Source organism: Chelmon rostratus, chromosome 6, assembly GCF_017976325.1.
Source record: "Chelmon rostratus isolate fCheRos1 chromosome 6, fCheRos1.pri, whole genome shotgun sequence".
Taxonomy (NCBI): domain Eukaryota; kingdom Metazoa; phylum Chordata; class Actinopteri; order Chaetodontiformes; family Chaetodontidae; genus Chelmon; species Chelmon rostratus.
The window spans coordinates 8,991,177-9,007,510 of NC_055663.1; the positions used below are offsets into that span (position 1 = coordinate 8,991,177).

General features: G+C 42.0%; 1 protein-coding gene across 1 annotated transcript in view; it reads right to left on the reverse strand.

The window, feature by feature from the left end:
• The window catches only part of lrp5 (low density lipoprotein receptor-related protein 5), a 65,855-nt gene extending 50,639 nt beyond the window's left edge, over positions 1-15,216 (reverse strand). The window contains exons 1-5 of the mRNA XM_041938344.1: positions 14,988-15,216; positions 4,149-4,349; positions 3,804-4,020; positions 430-498; positions 137-265 (exon numbers count right to left, since the gene is read on the reverse strand). Of these exons, the coding sequence (XP_041794278.1) occupies positions 137-265; positions 430-498; positions 3,804-4,020; positions 4,149-4,349; positions 14,988-15,072 (701 nt within the window). The 5' untranslated portion in view covers positions 15,073-15,216. The remainder of the gene's footprint in view (positions 1-136; positions 266-429; positions 499-3,803; positions 4,021-4,148; positions 4,350-14,987) is intronic.
• Positions 15,217-16,334: the final 1,118 nt, after the last annotated feature.

The window sequence follows — 16,334 nt, forward strand, 5'->3', positions numbered from 1 at the left end:
CTTAATAAGATCTTATGAAGCTTTTTGTTTAGAACATTTTGTATTAAATACAAGCGTACGGTCATAGCACAGGTGTACAGTATATAATAAAACTATATTCACTCCCATACACACACACACACATAAAGTTCCATACCGTGCTGATCCGTCCAGGTTAGCTCTGTGAATGAAGCTGAGTTTGGCATCTGCCCAGTACAACTTCTGTTCCACCAGGTCTATCGTCAGACCGTTGGGCCAGTATATGTCCACATCCACTATAACTTTCCTGTTTGAAAGAGAAACATGATTTATGACTGCTGCTTTTGTTTTGCTATTCTTGGAGAACTGTTACTGCTTCTGTATATCCAGATGCACAGGGGATACTGTACTATAAAAATATTATGGGAAATACAGAAGTTTGGTTCACTTCAGGGTTAACAGTTACAGTACCTGTTGCTGCCGTCCATCCCAGCACGCTCTATCCTGGGCTCCTCTCCCCAGTCTGTCCAGTACATGTAGCTGGTGGAGAAAACAGAGAAGAAATATGTCAATAAAACAACCACAGGGACACTGTGAAACTTAGAGGTAAGCTTGAGCTTACACTCTGAAACACACCACAGCTTCTGTACAGGGTGAATAACGTCGTTGATCACTACTGATGAGTTGGTGATTACTTGAACAGCTCCTCACTCTCCTGCTTTTTGGAACAAAAAATTCACTAAATCTACCCGCCTCAAATATATTTATTTTCCTTTTTATGTTGTTCAGCTGTGTTATTTCTTTACATTTCCCTGTGATTCATTTTCTCCATTTTACTATGATACACTTCTAAACTTTGTGTGGGGAGTGTGTATTTATTCAAATCTGTAGAACAATGATAATAATAATAATTGCATGTAATTGTGTGACTTTAATATAATAACACTATAGTAACACTTCTCAACAAATGAGGTATGATGCATTTCATGGGAAAAAGACAATGAAGAGAAAATGGATATACCAGTAAACTGGTGTTGTACCAGAGATATGTGGGTCCTACATCATAAATCAAATGTGCAATTAAATTACTAACACTCTGGTTCTGCTCTGTTTGAGTTCTCAGTAAAATGAAGCGAAGAACAATAAATCTGCCTGTCACATAACCAATAGTTATTGGTTTGAATTGAACTTCTTAAATGCTATGGCAGTGTGTGTGTGTGTATGTGAGAGATAGAGACACACACACAGATGTGTGTGTGTACCTACAGTTGCAGAATGACAGATAGATCTGCATTCCTTTGGCCGGCAATGTAGAAATGACAATTACAGAGCAGGAAACCAGAGAGAAGAGAGAAAAAAAGAAGGGAGATGAAGAGCAAGGAGAGCATCTTCTTTCTGCTCTATTGGTGTGGTTTTATTTGAGTGATGCACTCCTGCGAATGTACACATGTATCTCTGCAATATTTACAATACAAGAGCAAACTGTCTGTGGCTCTCAGCCCCCAGTGCATCAGTTCCACCTGAAGACGCAACTCTCAAAAAACAGCTCACAAATTTATAGTTTCACTTCTAAAAAAGGCTCAGTAATTTCAGAAAACAGATGGACATATTCGTTTTAAACAAACTTTACTTAAACAATAGGAAAAAGCCAATTTGTTGGGGACTACTTACAGCATATTAATCCACATTTGGTGCTCTACTGAGTACTACTGAGCAACTACAGCACATGGTTCATATGTTGATGCTTTCTATCGTTAATAGAATTTTGTTGACAGTAAGAAACATACAGGATATCACCAACAGTTGCGTCACAACATTTAATGGTCACTTTTGTTTTTACTTGCAAGCAAGTGTTTCAGGAAAGCAGTAAAGTTCTTGAACTGCATTATCTCTAACATGTCTGAGAGCTTGTGTTCTGGGTCAACACTCCTTTGGGAAGGTGGGTATTGTAAAATTGCTGCCTTGCTGAGTAACATGTTATCAGAAACAACAGGAATGTTGGACAACACTATGAAAACAAGACACCCAGGTTGCAAGAAAAGATCATTCCCTCAGTTATTTCCACATGACTTCTTGGCCAAGTTTTATGGCGTTTTCAAGTGTGGGAGTAAAGAAATGCCGATCAGTAGAGTTCTGCTGTGGTAGCAGTGCACCAGGATGACAGAAAGATCATCAGCTGTTTTCCAAACATTTAAATCTGTTTGCTGTCCTCAGCTGATCAGTAGGCCTTCTGTTAAATTCAAATACAAATTTGCACAGTGAGGAAAAGCTGTGTGCTGTGACTACAGAGCCTCTTCTTTGACAGTACTGTCAGTCCAAATACTCCAAGATACAGTACATAAAACAGAGTCACTTCACATATGTCAGCTTCAGCTCAAGAAGAGACTGATTTTCCCCAGTAACCTGGTTTAAAGTGACTACAGCTGCCATTTCCTTGTACAACCCTGAGTTGTACAACGATAAATAAATGAACCTCGAACCGTCTCGCTAGCTTGTAAACGTAATCAACCTGATCAACCTACATCAGTTATCGTGTTGTCCCCTGCTGACAGTGTATTCTCATGTTTGCATTTTCACATTTCCTGTTTTTTCCCGCCTGCCCTGCACCAACCAAGGTTCAGTCACAGTGTGACCAACAGATATACACAGACACACCCTGTGGTTACGATCAAATATATAAATGTTAGCTGTACATATCTGTGATCTGACTGCTCCTGGTGCTGACATGGTATTCAGGTTGTTCAAGATGACTGTTTATAGAAATGCTTGAGCAATACAGGAATAAAAGAGTGTTTAATTGCAGTTGAAGTTGATCCAGTGCATGCAGCCTGAACCAAAGGAGGCCAGTGAACTCATTGAACCTCTGGTTGAAGTGTGGTGTCTTTATACAAGCTAATAAAACACTCTGCAGACACTGCAGAGGTCACGTTTGCAGACTTCTGTGCCTCAACCTATCATGAAAACTGTTAAAATATAATCACAAGTCATTGGAGTAAAAATAAAAAAAGGCTATTTAAAAAAAACAACAGGAAGTCTCCCATAACAAGGTCAAATACCATTTAAGGCAATTAGCCGAAAGGCTCTTTTCTACTACACTGTAATCTAACTGGACAGAATCAACCCACAACAGTAAATCTATCATCGGAGGAGCTCAGGCTTTGCTGATCCAACAAGTTGCGTGTAAGAGAGACGGGAGGTCAGTGTGAGGTCAAACCACAGAGAAAGGAAACTCTGCAGAGCAGGCCCTCTCTTCCACCATCTTTTCTATTCACTTCATTCTCCAGTGTTGCTCTTTGTCTACATATCTCATTGTCAATGCACCCTACACCTTCAGCTCTAGTATGCTGCGCTAGCTGGGGTATTTAGGCATTGTTTACACAACACTGCACTATTTTATTTCAAGACACTCATTTCAAAACTTACGTGGGAATGTTCTCTGCAGGGCTCTTAAAAACAAGCGCTGTCTAGAGGGGCTAAAGACAGTGGCTTGTTCTTACTGAACAATCTTAGGGGTGCTTTTAAAGGGTCTGTCCCAGAAACATATTTTCCTTCCATTCCTCCTGTGGCATTTAGCTGTGCAGTTTAGGTTTTACAGTATTGATGTGGGCTTTGAGTTATCAGTGATGAAACTGTCCCTCTGAAAAATGCTGATTCTGGGTCGGTCAGAGAAACAGGCACACTAGAGGGTGCATCAGGGTATGTGCAAGGTTTTTGACCTCACTTGTCTGTCTCATAGAACAGATGCACTTTCATTTGAACAAATGAAGTTACTATAGTTACTATTCCGATTAACTTTGGCAGCAGCCTTTACAGTACCAGTACTATGAATAGTGTGTGTTTGTTACCGTTGAGCGGGGTTGAGAGCGATAGCCCTGGGCTGATCCAAGTCCATCCAGAACAGGACCTTCCTGGAGGTGCCGTCCAGGTTGGCCACTTCAATCCGATTGGTCTCCGAATCTGTCCAGTACAGCTTTCTACCCAACCAGTCACAGGCCAGCCCGTCAGGACTGTCCAGCCCCGATACTACCACAGTCTGACCAGTTCCCAGTGCTTCTTTAAGAGCTGCAATAAAAAACATGCACAGTGTGAAACGTTGACAAGAACGTGAAAACACTGAATATTCGCAACTCATAAAGCCACAGTCTTAACGAGGAAACTTTCAATAAGCAGGAAACAGTCTGAAGTCTTACAGTTGGATGATTGATTCCAGTGCGTCTGTTTGATGGCCTCCTCACTGACATCTGTCCAAAATATCAAGCCCTCATCATACAGGAAGTCCACCGCTGCCGCATCCTCCAGGTCACTGACAACGATGGCCGACTCACCCCGCACACCCTCTGCATCCACCAATCGCACGTCACGCCGGTTGGCAAAGAGGAGGAGAGGTGAGCCTGAAAAAGAGACGATACTCTATGTAACATTTGAAACATTACATTCAAAACATTTTTGCAAAAAAAGAGTAGTTTTTACCACAATGAGAATAGATGGCAACAACTGTGTTTTATAACTCACTCAACACACCGTATGAAAAATGAAACCCATGTGCAGCCAGCTGACTGCTTTCCCAACCTGCAAATATGACAATGGCTTGATTATAGATTATAGCTGAGTGCTGCAGTTCCAGCACTCGTTATTTGATTTAGGGTTGCAATGTTGCTTATATTGAGTAAATTCTGCCAATTACATTGCATTGGTCTGCTAAAAGAACTGAATCAAACTGCTCTGGCTTCAGGAATATTTGACATGAAAAGCTTTAAAATTAGAGGCAATAATCTGACTCAAACTCATACAAAGGAGGTTCTTCTTAAACCCAAATGATGCATTAAGACGATTCATCCCGGGGTCTTTGTGATCTCAACAATATTCACTTAATATTTGTGTTTTTGAGGTGAAATGGTGTGTAGCCAGTTCAAGGAAATCAGTGGAATTTCCCAGAGGCTGAAAGCTGAATCACTTCTTTCCTTCCTTAAGAAAAGATTGGCTATTTGGGAAAAAAAAGAACATGCTCGGCAAGTTTTGGAAAATTTGGCACACTCGCGACAGTCTTCTGTAAAACTATGATGTCCTTAACCCATACATACTGCCACCAATCTAAGAGAAGCTTAGTTTCAGTAATCTGCTGTGTTGATTGTGCTTCCACACCCCCACAGTATCACAGTCAAGTTCCCAGCAAGTCACCAAAATACCAAACAAGCTTTGGCAAAATCAAAAACTGTTTGCAACAGACAGGACTGCTACTCATCGGAGCAAAGCCCAACCATGACTTGTCAAAAACATGAAACCTCTAACATTACTGCCATCTGGCAACAATTTGCAGAGGCCATCGAAAGAAAAAAGCTTGTCTTGACCGAGACCAGAAGCTCTTTTGTTTGCACGAACAACTTTTACATTGATCCTTCTGTCCTTGAAAGCTGCATGCACTATCAGATAAAAAAACAAAAACAAGCTGGAAGACATATATAGTAAATGTTTATGTTTATCAATATGGCAGGAAAAGAGATATTTAAAGCATTGACCACATGCCTGTAAAGTATGTGCATGTCAGGGTCCATATTCCAGAGGCAACACTGTCTGTTTGAGTTACGGACGTTGTCCTCCCACTGTTGGAGGCAGTAACTGTCGCAGCAGCTGCCACAGCGCTGTGACAGCTTGTGGTTTTGGCCTGGCAGGGTGGCAGAGCTGCTACGCTGTGGTTTGGCACCACCATGCCTACTGTAATCCCACAGCATTAAGAAACACTGCCTCTGTCCGTACGGACGCTGTCCCAAAGCAACACACAGTCCTTAAAAGAGGCACTGCATTCCAGTTCTTTTAATTAATCAATCATTAATTTAACAACATTGAACTAGTCCATTTACAGTTTACGCAAGCACGCTTATACAGCCACAAAGAAACTTCTTCTTTCTCTTCACTCAGAGCCTAGACCCGTCCTTGGTGACAGCTCGGAGAGCTTTGAGAGTCTGCCTGTTCTCTACCTTTGTCTTCTGTTGTTTAACAGTTAGTTGGAATAATATTTCGGTGGTTAAGACCTAACAGATGAGACTCAAACACATACTGAAGAGTCTTTCTTATTCCATAGTCTTTGTGTCAGTGAGTAATCACATGGAAGGGAACTACAAAAGCTTGTGGACTGGCTGAGATTAAGAACAAATCTCTGCAGGTGGAACTTTGAACTGAAAGAGGAACCGGGGTAAAAAATAAAAATTGGTATCAGTGACAAAACTCTAGATGAACAACACACAGGTGTAGACCTCATGTGTACCACAGGAACTGGGTGAAAGTTGGTGTGGTGTTCCCATCGAACTGGAAGTATAATAATCTTTCGACAAGAACCAGAGAGGAAAGTTTCCATCTACTGAACAATACCAGCGATATACCGTCACTGCACAAGCCTGCAGCTATAAAAAACACAACTCTTATCAAGAGCCTCATCTATCAAGACAGAAGAGTAGTAGAGAGACAGTCCAAAGGAACCGACACAGAAATTCACGACAGAAGCAGAAACAGAGAGCAGGGGAGTCCACACACTGAAGGTCACCTCACAGAGACGCTGCAGTGAGGATCACTAACCCCGCTGGGCCGGCTGAGGCTTCCTCATGGATGAGAGGACAAGCCCAGACTGCTGGCATCCAAACATTACACTCACATACAGAATATACAGCATTGTAAAAAACAGCGGATGTGAAGGGTCTGGCTGCTTAACGCAAACAGAAATGACTCCGCACACAGACTGGTGCCACTGGGCAAGACACGTTCTCTAGAAAATAGAACAGAAAAAATAGAAAATAGAAAAAAAACATCTTGTGATGTAAATGTACTGGCAAATTAAATGTTGGCCTTTTGGCCCCTTAACCATCCCCCCAACCCCCACAGTCTTTAGTCTGAAATTTGTCCCCCCCACCCCCAACACACACATGCACGCACAAACACACACACGCACACACACACTACTTCTCAGTTCTCCTGTTTTGTTCTGCTTGGAGAACGCCAAGAGGCTCCCTCGCTTTACATCTTATCAGACCCCATCTTAACAGAACCCTGTGTGTGTGTGTGTGTGTGAGTGTGTGTTCTTGTGTGTGTGTGTGTGTGAAGGGTTGCAAGGAAGGAAGAGATTTTCTTCACACCTCCCCAGCTGGGACAAGAAAAATGTGTGTGACGAGCACAGGGAGCATATTTATACAGGCTGAGTGTGTGTGTGTGTGTGTGTGGACCCCAGAGAAATCAAGGTAGACTGCATAGACTTCCCTTCTTTCTTTCCACCTCTGCTCCTTCTGTCCTCTCTCTCCCTGTCTCCTCCTTTCCTCCTCCCGTTGTCCTGCCTGTCTCCTCCCCACTTCTCCTGCTCTCCCCTTTTCTCCTTTCTCTCTCTTCTCTCGACAGTTTTCCTCTCAGTCCTTTCCATTTCCTCTCTGTCCTCCCTTCTTCCTCTCTCTCTCTCTCTGTTCTCCCTCCATCAGGCGTGCATGAACTCCAAACAGCACAGGACCTCCTTGAGTTTCACACCAGAGCAACACAAACAGGAAAAGATATCAATCTCTTCCTTACATTCCTCCTCAGCACTGTCACCAAATCTCTTCTCCCGACCTTCAGCCCCTTAAGACTTCTCTTCTAGTCAACTCTTTTCCTTTCCCTGCTGCCAGGAGCCTACCAACTATGAATCTTGTGCATCTCATTTACTACCTATCTGCAGGGCTGGGGATCAAACCTCAATACTTTTTTAGTACTAACCAATCAGATATTTCCCAATTCAAACACAGCTTTCCTCATTTTAGACTGCATCTTATACAGGCAAAGTTATATCAGTATTTGAAAACTGCCAATAAAAGGTGTGAAAATAGGGCAAATTCAGAAAGATTTAGAGTATCCCTTTTTAAGATTATGTCATTCTTCTTTATTCATAAAAAATATTACATTTCCTATTGAATGACTGAAAAGTGGTATGATGAAAAGTATGAGGAGCTGCTCTGCTCTCAGTCAGCCTACGCTATGTCTTGCCCTGTTTTGTTGAGTGTCGAGTGTGCCTCCATGCAAACAAAAGAACAGGCTCAGCGTACGAAGCCTGAATGCAGTGAATGCAATGGTCCATATAGTGCAGGCTAATGGCGAGGAGTGTGGAAATCACCTATTGGTTGGTCTCAGCAGTGGAAAGAGAAAATACCCCAGGTTCCCAGGGCAAAGAGTTTTCTTTTTTTTGTTGTTGGTGGCCCACCCAAATAGACTAGCCCACACCCAGAAGATTCATTTTTTCTATTCACATGTCAGTACAGCTGGGAATCGAACCTCAATACTTTCTCCACTGCTGACCAAAACAAGTGCTTATGGCTGCTTGTGTTTGCACACTTAACATACGGGAACTTTGGCTTCTTCTGTGAAACAAAGAAACAAAAAGAGACTGGTTTTCATTCTCAAAGTAAGCTATTAATGAAAGCATTGTTATGGTTCTGTTACTGAAACTCAGGTACTAGCATTGATGCACATAAAATGATACCCAGCCCTTCAAGACATTTGGACATTTTATTTTGCCTTCCCTCTCAAGGAAGGACCAGATAGAGCTGCAGACGACCATCATATGCATACCAGGTGATGCTCAGGTTGCTCGTCAAAGAAGATGACGTACGCAAATTAGTGAGTAAATTAAATGTTTGATCTAAGGCTGAGTGACATGGCCAAAAACAAAATCTATTTTTTATTTTTAAGCTTCGGGCCGATTCACAATCATAATCGATTTTTTCCCTGATAAATGCAATAAGTCGCATTTTTCTGGCACAAATCCATTTTTTCATGTATCTTGAGATTTGAACCATTTTTAGACAAAATTAGCAATGAAAAAGCAACTTTGATTAAACTTTTGTCATGTTACATGCAATGATTTTTGTAATTCAGTCGTGTAGGCTGTGTCTTACTGAGAGTCTAAGATGTGTGATTAGGACAGAAGCAGGAAATGGAGCCTGTTTTAGTTCTGTGTTTGGTGTTGTCCCAGTGATACTGGATGTTCTCTGCTTAACCAATCAGTGTTGGTTTGATGCAGATACATACAATGTGGAACAAAGACTCTGAATATCGGCTCCTTTGTAAGCCTAAGAAAGCTATAATTACCCTCAAACTCTTCTCCTGCAACTCCTCTTTGCTGAAGCATGATATGTCATTCTGGAGGAAAAAAAACTGAACAGCCAAACTACTGTTGTTTAACAACTGACAAACAGCATAAGGCAATTATTGTGTCCAAATCGTAGACTCACAGATCTCAAAGTAATCCTCACAAAAATCAGGGAGAGAAGTCACGCAGCAAAGGAGTCTGTGAACGCAGCACTAAGCCCTGAGCAGACCTGCAGTCAAAGTGGGACCCCTGATGACCGTGTTCAACATACTTAAACACTTCGTTATGCCTCACATCTTCACTGTCTATCTGAACTCTTTCAGCTATACATGAAACACCAACACTGAGCACGTGCAGTGGCGTCTGCCTGACACTGAGCTACTCTCCAGACTCATTTCAGAATAAGCTACCATGGTTCTGGTCTCCTCAGGGGATCTGCTTCTAATAACGCAAAGACAAACCAAAACCAGCTGTATCCTTTAATACTTTCACCAAACATGCTCTGCAAGGTCGAGTTCTCTGTGCCCATCACTCGACGCAGTGCATGACACAGCTAACAACACAGCAACAAGTGTCAAACACTCAGCCATATTTATACCAGTAGCCAGTAATGACTTTAGAGTTTGAAGTAAAAGTGCCGTCTCAGAGCACATCCTCGTTTGGGTTGGGTGTTCATCTTTGTCACCTCAGTCGAGTTGTCAAATCATGAAAGAGAAAGTTTATTCTTGAACTTGGAAGTAGCATGTTTAACTGAGACATCTCCACGACAACTGAGTAAACTCCATCCACCCATAAAGACTGTCTAATGTGGTTAAACGCTCCAGAAAACGCTAGTAAGTGGGCCTTGTGTTTAGACCGTGAAATCATGTTTGGTAGCACATAGGTTGAGGGATTTCGTTCTTGACTTCCAATTTTTTTTTGTATCAAATGAAAAGTAATTTTAAGATTAATTTGCTTGTGTGTTTATTTTGCATTGCTATCAAAGTCAAAATTCGAGCTTGAATCATTTAAAAGTGTTTATTTCGATAGTTTGGGAAGTATGCAAAGCTGCACAGTGCATCAGCTTTAAGAAAGAGCGGTACCTGAATGAAATTTAGGCTAACATTTCCCAGTTTCCTATCAAAGAGTAAGCCGACATTCAATGTTAACCTTAGATTCTTGTCGACACATAATGCTGCAAGCATATTTCAGTTGGTATCCATCAAGTATTGATGAATACCATCAAGTGATACAAAAGTGTTGTTTTCTGTCGCCCAACACTGAAAGGTGGTGAGAGCAAAGCAACGCAGCAGCGATCGGCTCACAAATGAGCTAAACTTTGCTGATTTGTGTTAGAACATGTAAAGAAATACTGAATGGGAGAATGCGTTGTGTTACAGAAGCTGGTGGAACAGAAGCTAGCCTGGACGAGATGCCCTGAGATCAGATTCTTCTCCACCTGCCAAAATGCATCACAGACCCAACATTAGTCAAACTCGCGCCACTGATGTCTGAAATGTCCAGTTTAAGTGAGCCAAATGAGAGTGTGTCCACGTTAAGCCGGTAAAAATTGTAAATGCATTCTCTCCCTTTCAGCTCTCCACCCAGACTAAACATCATTTTTCACCCCCCTAAAATGGGGCTTTTCCAAAATGGTTTCCAGTGTGCACAAATCTTCAGACGCCAGCTTATCAAACAGCTATTTCATACTTAGTGTCTGACTACAGACACAGAAAAATATGCAAGTGAAAAGAACTATATCGTGAACTCAGCCGCATTAAAACACAGTCGAGTGATGAGAGAGGAGGACGGTGAACAGAGGTGCGACAGGCTGTTCCTCAGCAGAGGAGCCAGCTGGCTCTGCAGCCTGTCCAGTCACTGTCCAGTGTGTGGCGCTGAACTTAACTTTCTGTCATCTCTACCGTTCTCTGTGATCACTAATTTTAGCGTTTTGCATTTATATTGATTTTGAGAGACGAAGAGGACAAGGAGAGGAGATTTAGCTGTTTTTCTTTTGTTCAGGTGCTTTTCCATGTTGTGAGTTCTCTAAAAAAGCACAACCTGGAAACACTTGTGTGTCAACCTGGTCTGACTGAGGATAATTTATGAAGAAGAACTTCACAGAGTGATCCAACAGTCTGTCAACACACACACACACACACACACAGAGAGAGCTGTGATGTTTGCCTGGCAGTGTTCTGACACTACTCTGGTGTTTTTGGCCAGTGGGTGTGAAGTGTGCGTACATGTGTCCGCCTCAGTGCCAAACTTAGGACGTCATTCTTCTTCTCTCAGGATCGTTGAATCACTTCAACTGATGGAGCATTTAACCCTATCGGTCAGTTTTCTGCACGCTGATTCAGTAAGACTCATGCACTGACCCATGAGTGTGTTTTATTGTCAATCAACAAATCAATAGTCATGATCCTTATGAGTAAAATGAGCTATCACGCTTGACTGTTGTTATGGCAATATGATCTCTGGTCGAGCTGGAGGATGGAGGATAAATCCATCCTGGATAAGCCCCCTCACCCTCTTCATGATGAGCTGTGGCAGATGGGTTATTCATTCACACACTGCATCATCCCACCAAGGTCCAAAACGGAGCGCTCACTCCCTCATTTGGACCCGCTGCTATCAGACTGTATAACAGCAGTGGAGACCACAGACTGGCATCACACTGACCCCTCTGCTGTGCTCCCCCGTCCCTCCCCAAATCACCACATCACAAACACACACCCAGTCTGCCACACAAAGGACTCTCATACTACTCTCCCTCTCCATCGTCTGTTGGACTGTTGGCTGATTGATATATTTATTTACATGTTCTGTTATATACTATTCTACATTAATTATTCATCGTATATTATACTTTGTATACACATATAAATCACTTTAGTTAAGTTTGAGGAAAGATCATGATTTTACTTAAATGGTAATCAAAAATCTTATGTCTCAAGTGACTTTTTTATTTTTTTCTCTTCTTATCTTTACTTATTCTGTCCTTGTGCTGCTGCAACAATCAAATGTTGAATTTCTTTAACCCCCACCCTCTGGGCATCAATAAACACTTGACTTGTCTTATGAGTAATAACTGAATAAAGTTCAGAGTGTTGTGAAAAGGGGGAATAATGTGTAAAGAGTTCAATGTTGCTGTTGTAAACAGTTGCCTATATTGGTCATGACCATTTTGTAAGTCATTTCTGTTGCTGGCTCTTATAAAGTGAATTATTACTGACACGGTAACAGTTTGCTAAGAGTTACTTTAAGTACAGGGTTGTTGTTGCACGTCACATATTTTTGCCTGTGTTATTCATTGGTTATGATGCTGTTGTAAGTCCATAGCTGCTGTCGGTTACACCAACAACCTCACAGAGTCATTTCTACACCTTCAGAGTTGTAATGAATGTATTCTGTAAGTGGACCTTTCCAGGCAAACCTAAATTCTACACATAGACGATCCATCATAAATCCTCACTGAAACCATTCAAACAAATACTTCTCCATTTTTTAAACAGCCCTGGTTATTCTGAAAAAGAAAATGTGCATATGTGAGGCTGATGTGAGACCTGTATTGCCCATTAGCCACAAATAAACAAATAATGCTTATGAGCATATAATATACTATTATATATTATGATATAATAACATATCATAATAAACTTATTAATTTAAATTGAAGACATTTAAACAGCAAATAATTATTTACTAGACAGGCACTCGGAGAGCACAGACCCCTGCCAAGGCCAGTAGTCCACATCTATGAAACCCTGCAAGTGTAGCCGTTATTTACGTCTGTTTCCAGAATCCCTACAATTATGTCAAAATATGGCTGTGCCTGGCTGAAGCCTCGTCATCTCAGCTGTGCATTTATTATGAACTTGTAAATTGGAAATATTTCATTTACTTAAAATACATTTGTAAAATACAGAAAATTCCACAGCTACACCTCAGTTTGAGAAAAATAAATCATGCATCTGCCCCATGATTTGAATCCGCTCCACTAATTAATGGGCTCTTCTTTTGGCCCGTGCTACACCCTTCCATGACATTTCATGAAAATCAGGCCAGTAGTTGTTCTGTAATCCTGCTGAATAAACAAACCGAACCACAAACATAATCTCGTTGGTGGGGGTGCAGTACATGTCTGATCACAAAATGGGTAAAAGAGGACTGAGTAACGACCACTGAGTGCCAACTTTCAGGACAATGCAGGTTGCTATACTCAGCGCTATGGACACAAACCAGCTGTTAGTCAGGGTAAAAGAAAGAGAAGCCAACTTGTCCGAGAGCTTCTTGTAAAATGTGAACCAGCCATCCTGTCATACGGCTGTTACTACACACCTGGCAAGAAATGGCTGTATTGATCACATGTGAAAGTGCGGGTATGAAAAGCTCTTGATGTGTGTTTGAGGGCTGCAGCACCTCGGTCTACAGGCACAGACCCAGTGGATGTTTCCTTTGTTCTTTTGTCTTTAACCAAAGGAGAAAACAGGCACTGTTCAATCATCCCGATCATCACATCTCTGAAGGATTTACACAATGAGTCTGAGTCCAGTTCTGACCCTGGGGACGCTCAACAGTTGTACTTAGAGCTGCAACGATTAATCAATTAGTTGTCAACTATTATTAATTTCCAACTATTCTGATAATCAATTAATCGGGTTGAGTATTTTTTTTAGAAAGAAAAGTCTAAATTCTCTGCTTCCAGCTTCTTAAATGTGAATATCTACTGTTTTCGTCAGTCTTCTATGACAGTAAAGTGAACATCTTTGTGTGGAAGATATCTGAGGATGTCATCTTGAGCTTTGGGAACCACTGATGGACATTTTTCACCATTTTATAGATCAAAACAATCAACATATCAATCAATGAAAATAATCATCAGTTGCAACTGATTCAGCAAAGACTTAATCAGGAAGCAGACTCAAAAATCTTTTGTATAACAATGTATGTGAGTGGACGGAGCAGGCCAGGATGCTGCAGCCTGTGGAGGGTAAACTCATCATGAAACAACCTCTTCCTTTGAGACTAGAGGTGTGCACCCGTGTTGAGCACCATTAAGGTGACGACTCTCCAACAGATACTGACAGTTACACGAAGAAACAGCTTTTAAAGAGCAAAGCAGAGGTTGTGTCTTCCATCAAAATGCGACCAGATCTGGATTTAACACCTGCATGTCTTCATGGAGCACTGAGTGATCTCAGCCGGGGGGTTAAAGACGTGGCCTATCGGACTACAAAATATGAGGCTTTGGTTTTAAGATGCAAGCAGACAAATACGAGCTAGCCTGAAGACCTGATGTAATGCCTTACATCCATATGAGAAAGCGAAGCTCCGCCTCTGACTGGGCAGCTTCACATTAAATAGTAAGACCGCAAATCGGGCTGTGGAGAAAGTAAGGCTTAAAAAGACACAAAACCTTTAACGCGTCCGGCTGCGTTTCATTTCCCCAACATACACTCTCCTTTCTGTCCTTATTCTTCTTTTCCACTGTGAAAGAAGAAAGTCTGCCTGACACCCGACACCGAGGAGGAATGGCTAGAGCTGCCGAGGCCCGAGAAAATAGCCCAGGCTGCCTTCAAACTTCACTCCTGCTCCGACACATAAACTCACAAAGTACGGCGGCTGTGCGAGGCACCGGGCTCGGTTTAGCCACACCGGCTCCGTCCTCCGCCGTTTCGCTCACCCCGCTGCAAAGTTTCGAGACTTTCGGAGCAACTACTGTGTTGTTGTACCCTTGGGACATAAAAAACCTCAACTTTCAGACAAGGGACCGCAGCTAGCGTCCTGGCTGGTCTCGGTGCGGGGAACATTAGAGGGGAGTGAAGCGCACAGGCACGGCCGGAGCACGGCGCGTTAACGACCAGGTTCTTATCGCCTCGCGCCCCGGCGGCTCCGCAGCCCTCGTTCCCTAAGGATCCATGTTGTGAACAAAAAAAAGTCAACGTACCGTCAACCGCCGACAGCAGGCAACTCCGCAGCAGAAGCACCAGCAGCAGACCGCCCATTTCAAGTCCTCTGCGCTTTAAATCCATAACTCCCGCTCCATTTTCCCGATATTTACTCCTTAATTAAGTTGTAAAGACGTCCACTCTTCCGTGTGTACATGTACACACCTGGGCCTGTGTTCCGCTGTGCTGCTCGTACTGTGTCTGCACGCGTGTGTGTGTGCGCTGCTGTGTGTGTCTCTGGCTATAGACTGTGGGCTACTTTTTTTTTCTTCCCCCAGTTAAGGCGCTCGCGCTACTTTATACTTTGGACTGTCGAGCTCGCGCACGGAGAGAAAGGGCAGGCGGACGTGGTGTGACGTCACCCGACACGAGGCAGCGAAATACTTTATATCTCTGTTTTGTGCTCATCTTATATGTGTGAGCGTAAATCTAATTAAAATGGCCATTAGTGTAGTTATTGATTGTTTATAGCATGATTCCGCTGTCAGACATGGGGGACGAAGTCAGGGATTCTTTAACCAGATCAATAAATAGGCTACTGGAAAACTGTATTTTAAATCAATCCAGCAGACAACACATCATGAAGAAACTGATAATTGTGCTCCAGTAATTTCGTTAATTCCTCAAAAGAATTACGCATTTTGCGGTATTACTGTTGCTGTTTATTATTAGTGTACTAACTCTACTTAAAACTAAAGAACTGACACTTAAGTCAGTAATCCCTCATCAGAATAAAATGTGCTACACAGGTAACATAATTAAAAGTGTGTCTTAGCTGAGAAAAAAGTTTTCTGCCTTCCCTCCATGCTGGCATGAACGTGTATCGTACATGTAGAAAAAGACCTTTGAGGAGCTGTTCCATGACCAGCAGCGTCAAGGTGCACTGGCTGATGAGAGTAAAATCTGGATGCATATTTAAAGAGCACTGCTTGATTATCAGAGTTTCTGAAAGAGAATTTAAATTTTTGGTCTATGGTCTTCTCCACTTGATGGATGTATCTCCACTCCAAACATTCATGTGACAGGATTACGTGTAATGCTTTTAGCAATTATTGGTAAAGAAATTGTAAAAATCTGCTGCTGCTTAATATACATGATGAGTGAAACATCTTCAAGAGGAGACTGCAGCTGAAAATTTAAAAAGAAATTACCTTATCACTGAGATCTATCTTGTAGGGGGGGCTTGATAAAAATGTATTTTTATTCCTTCAGTTTATATTTTGCTTACATGGGGTACTACTGGGAGTTAGATCAATCAATGAGCAACAATGTCCAACAAAAGTCAGAACATAATCACAATCAAAGGAGAGCAACATTTATTAGTTTATTATTAGTTGTTTTGGTTT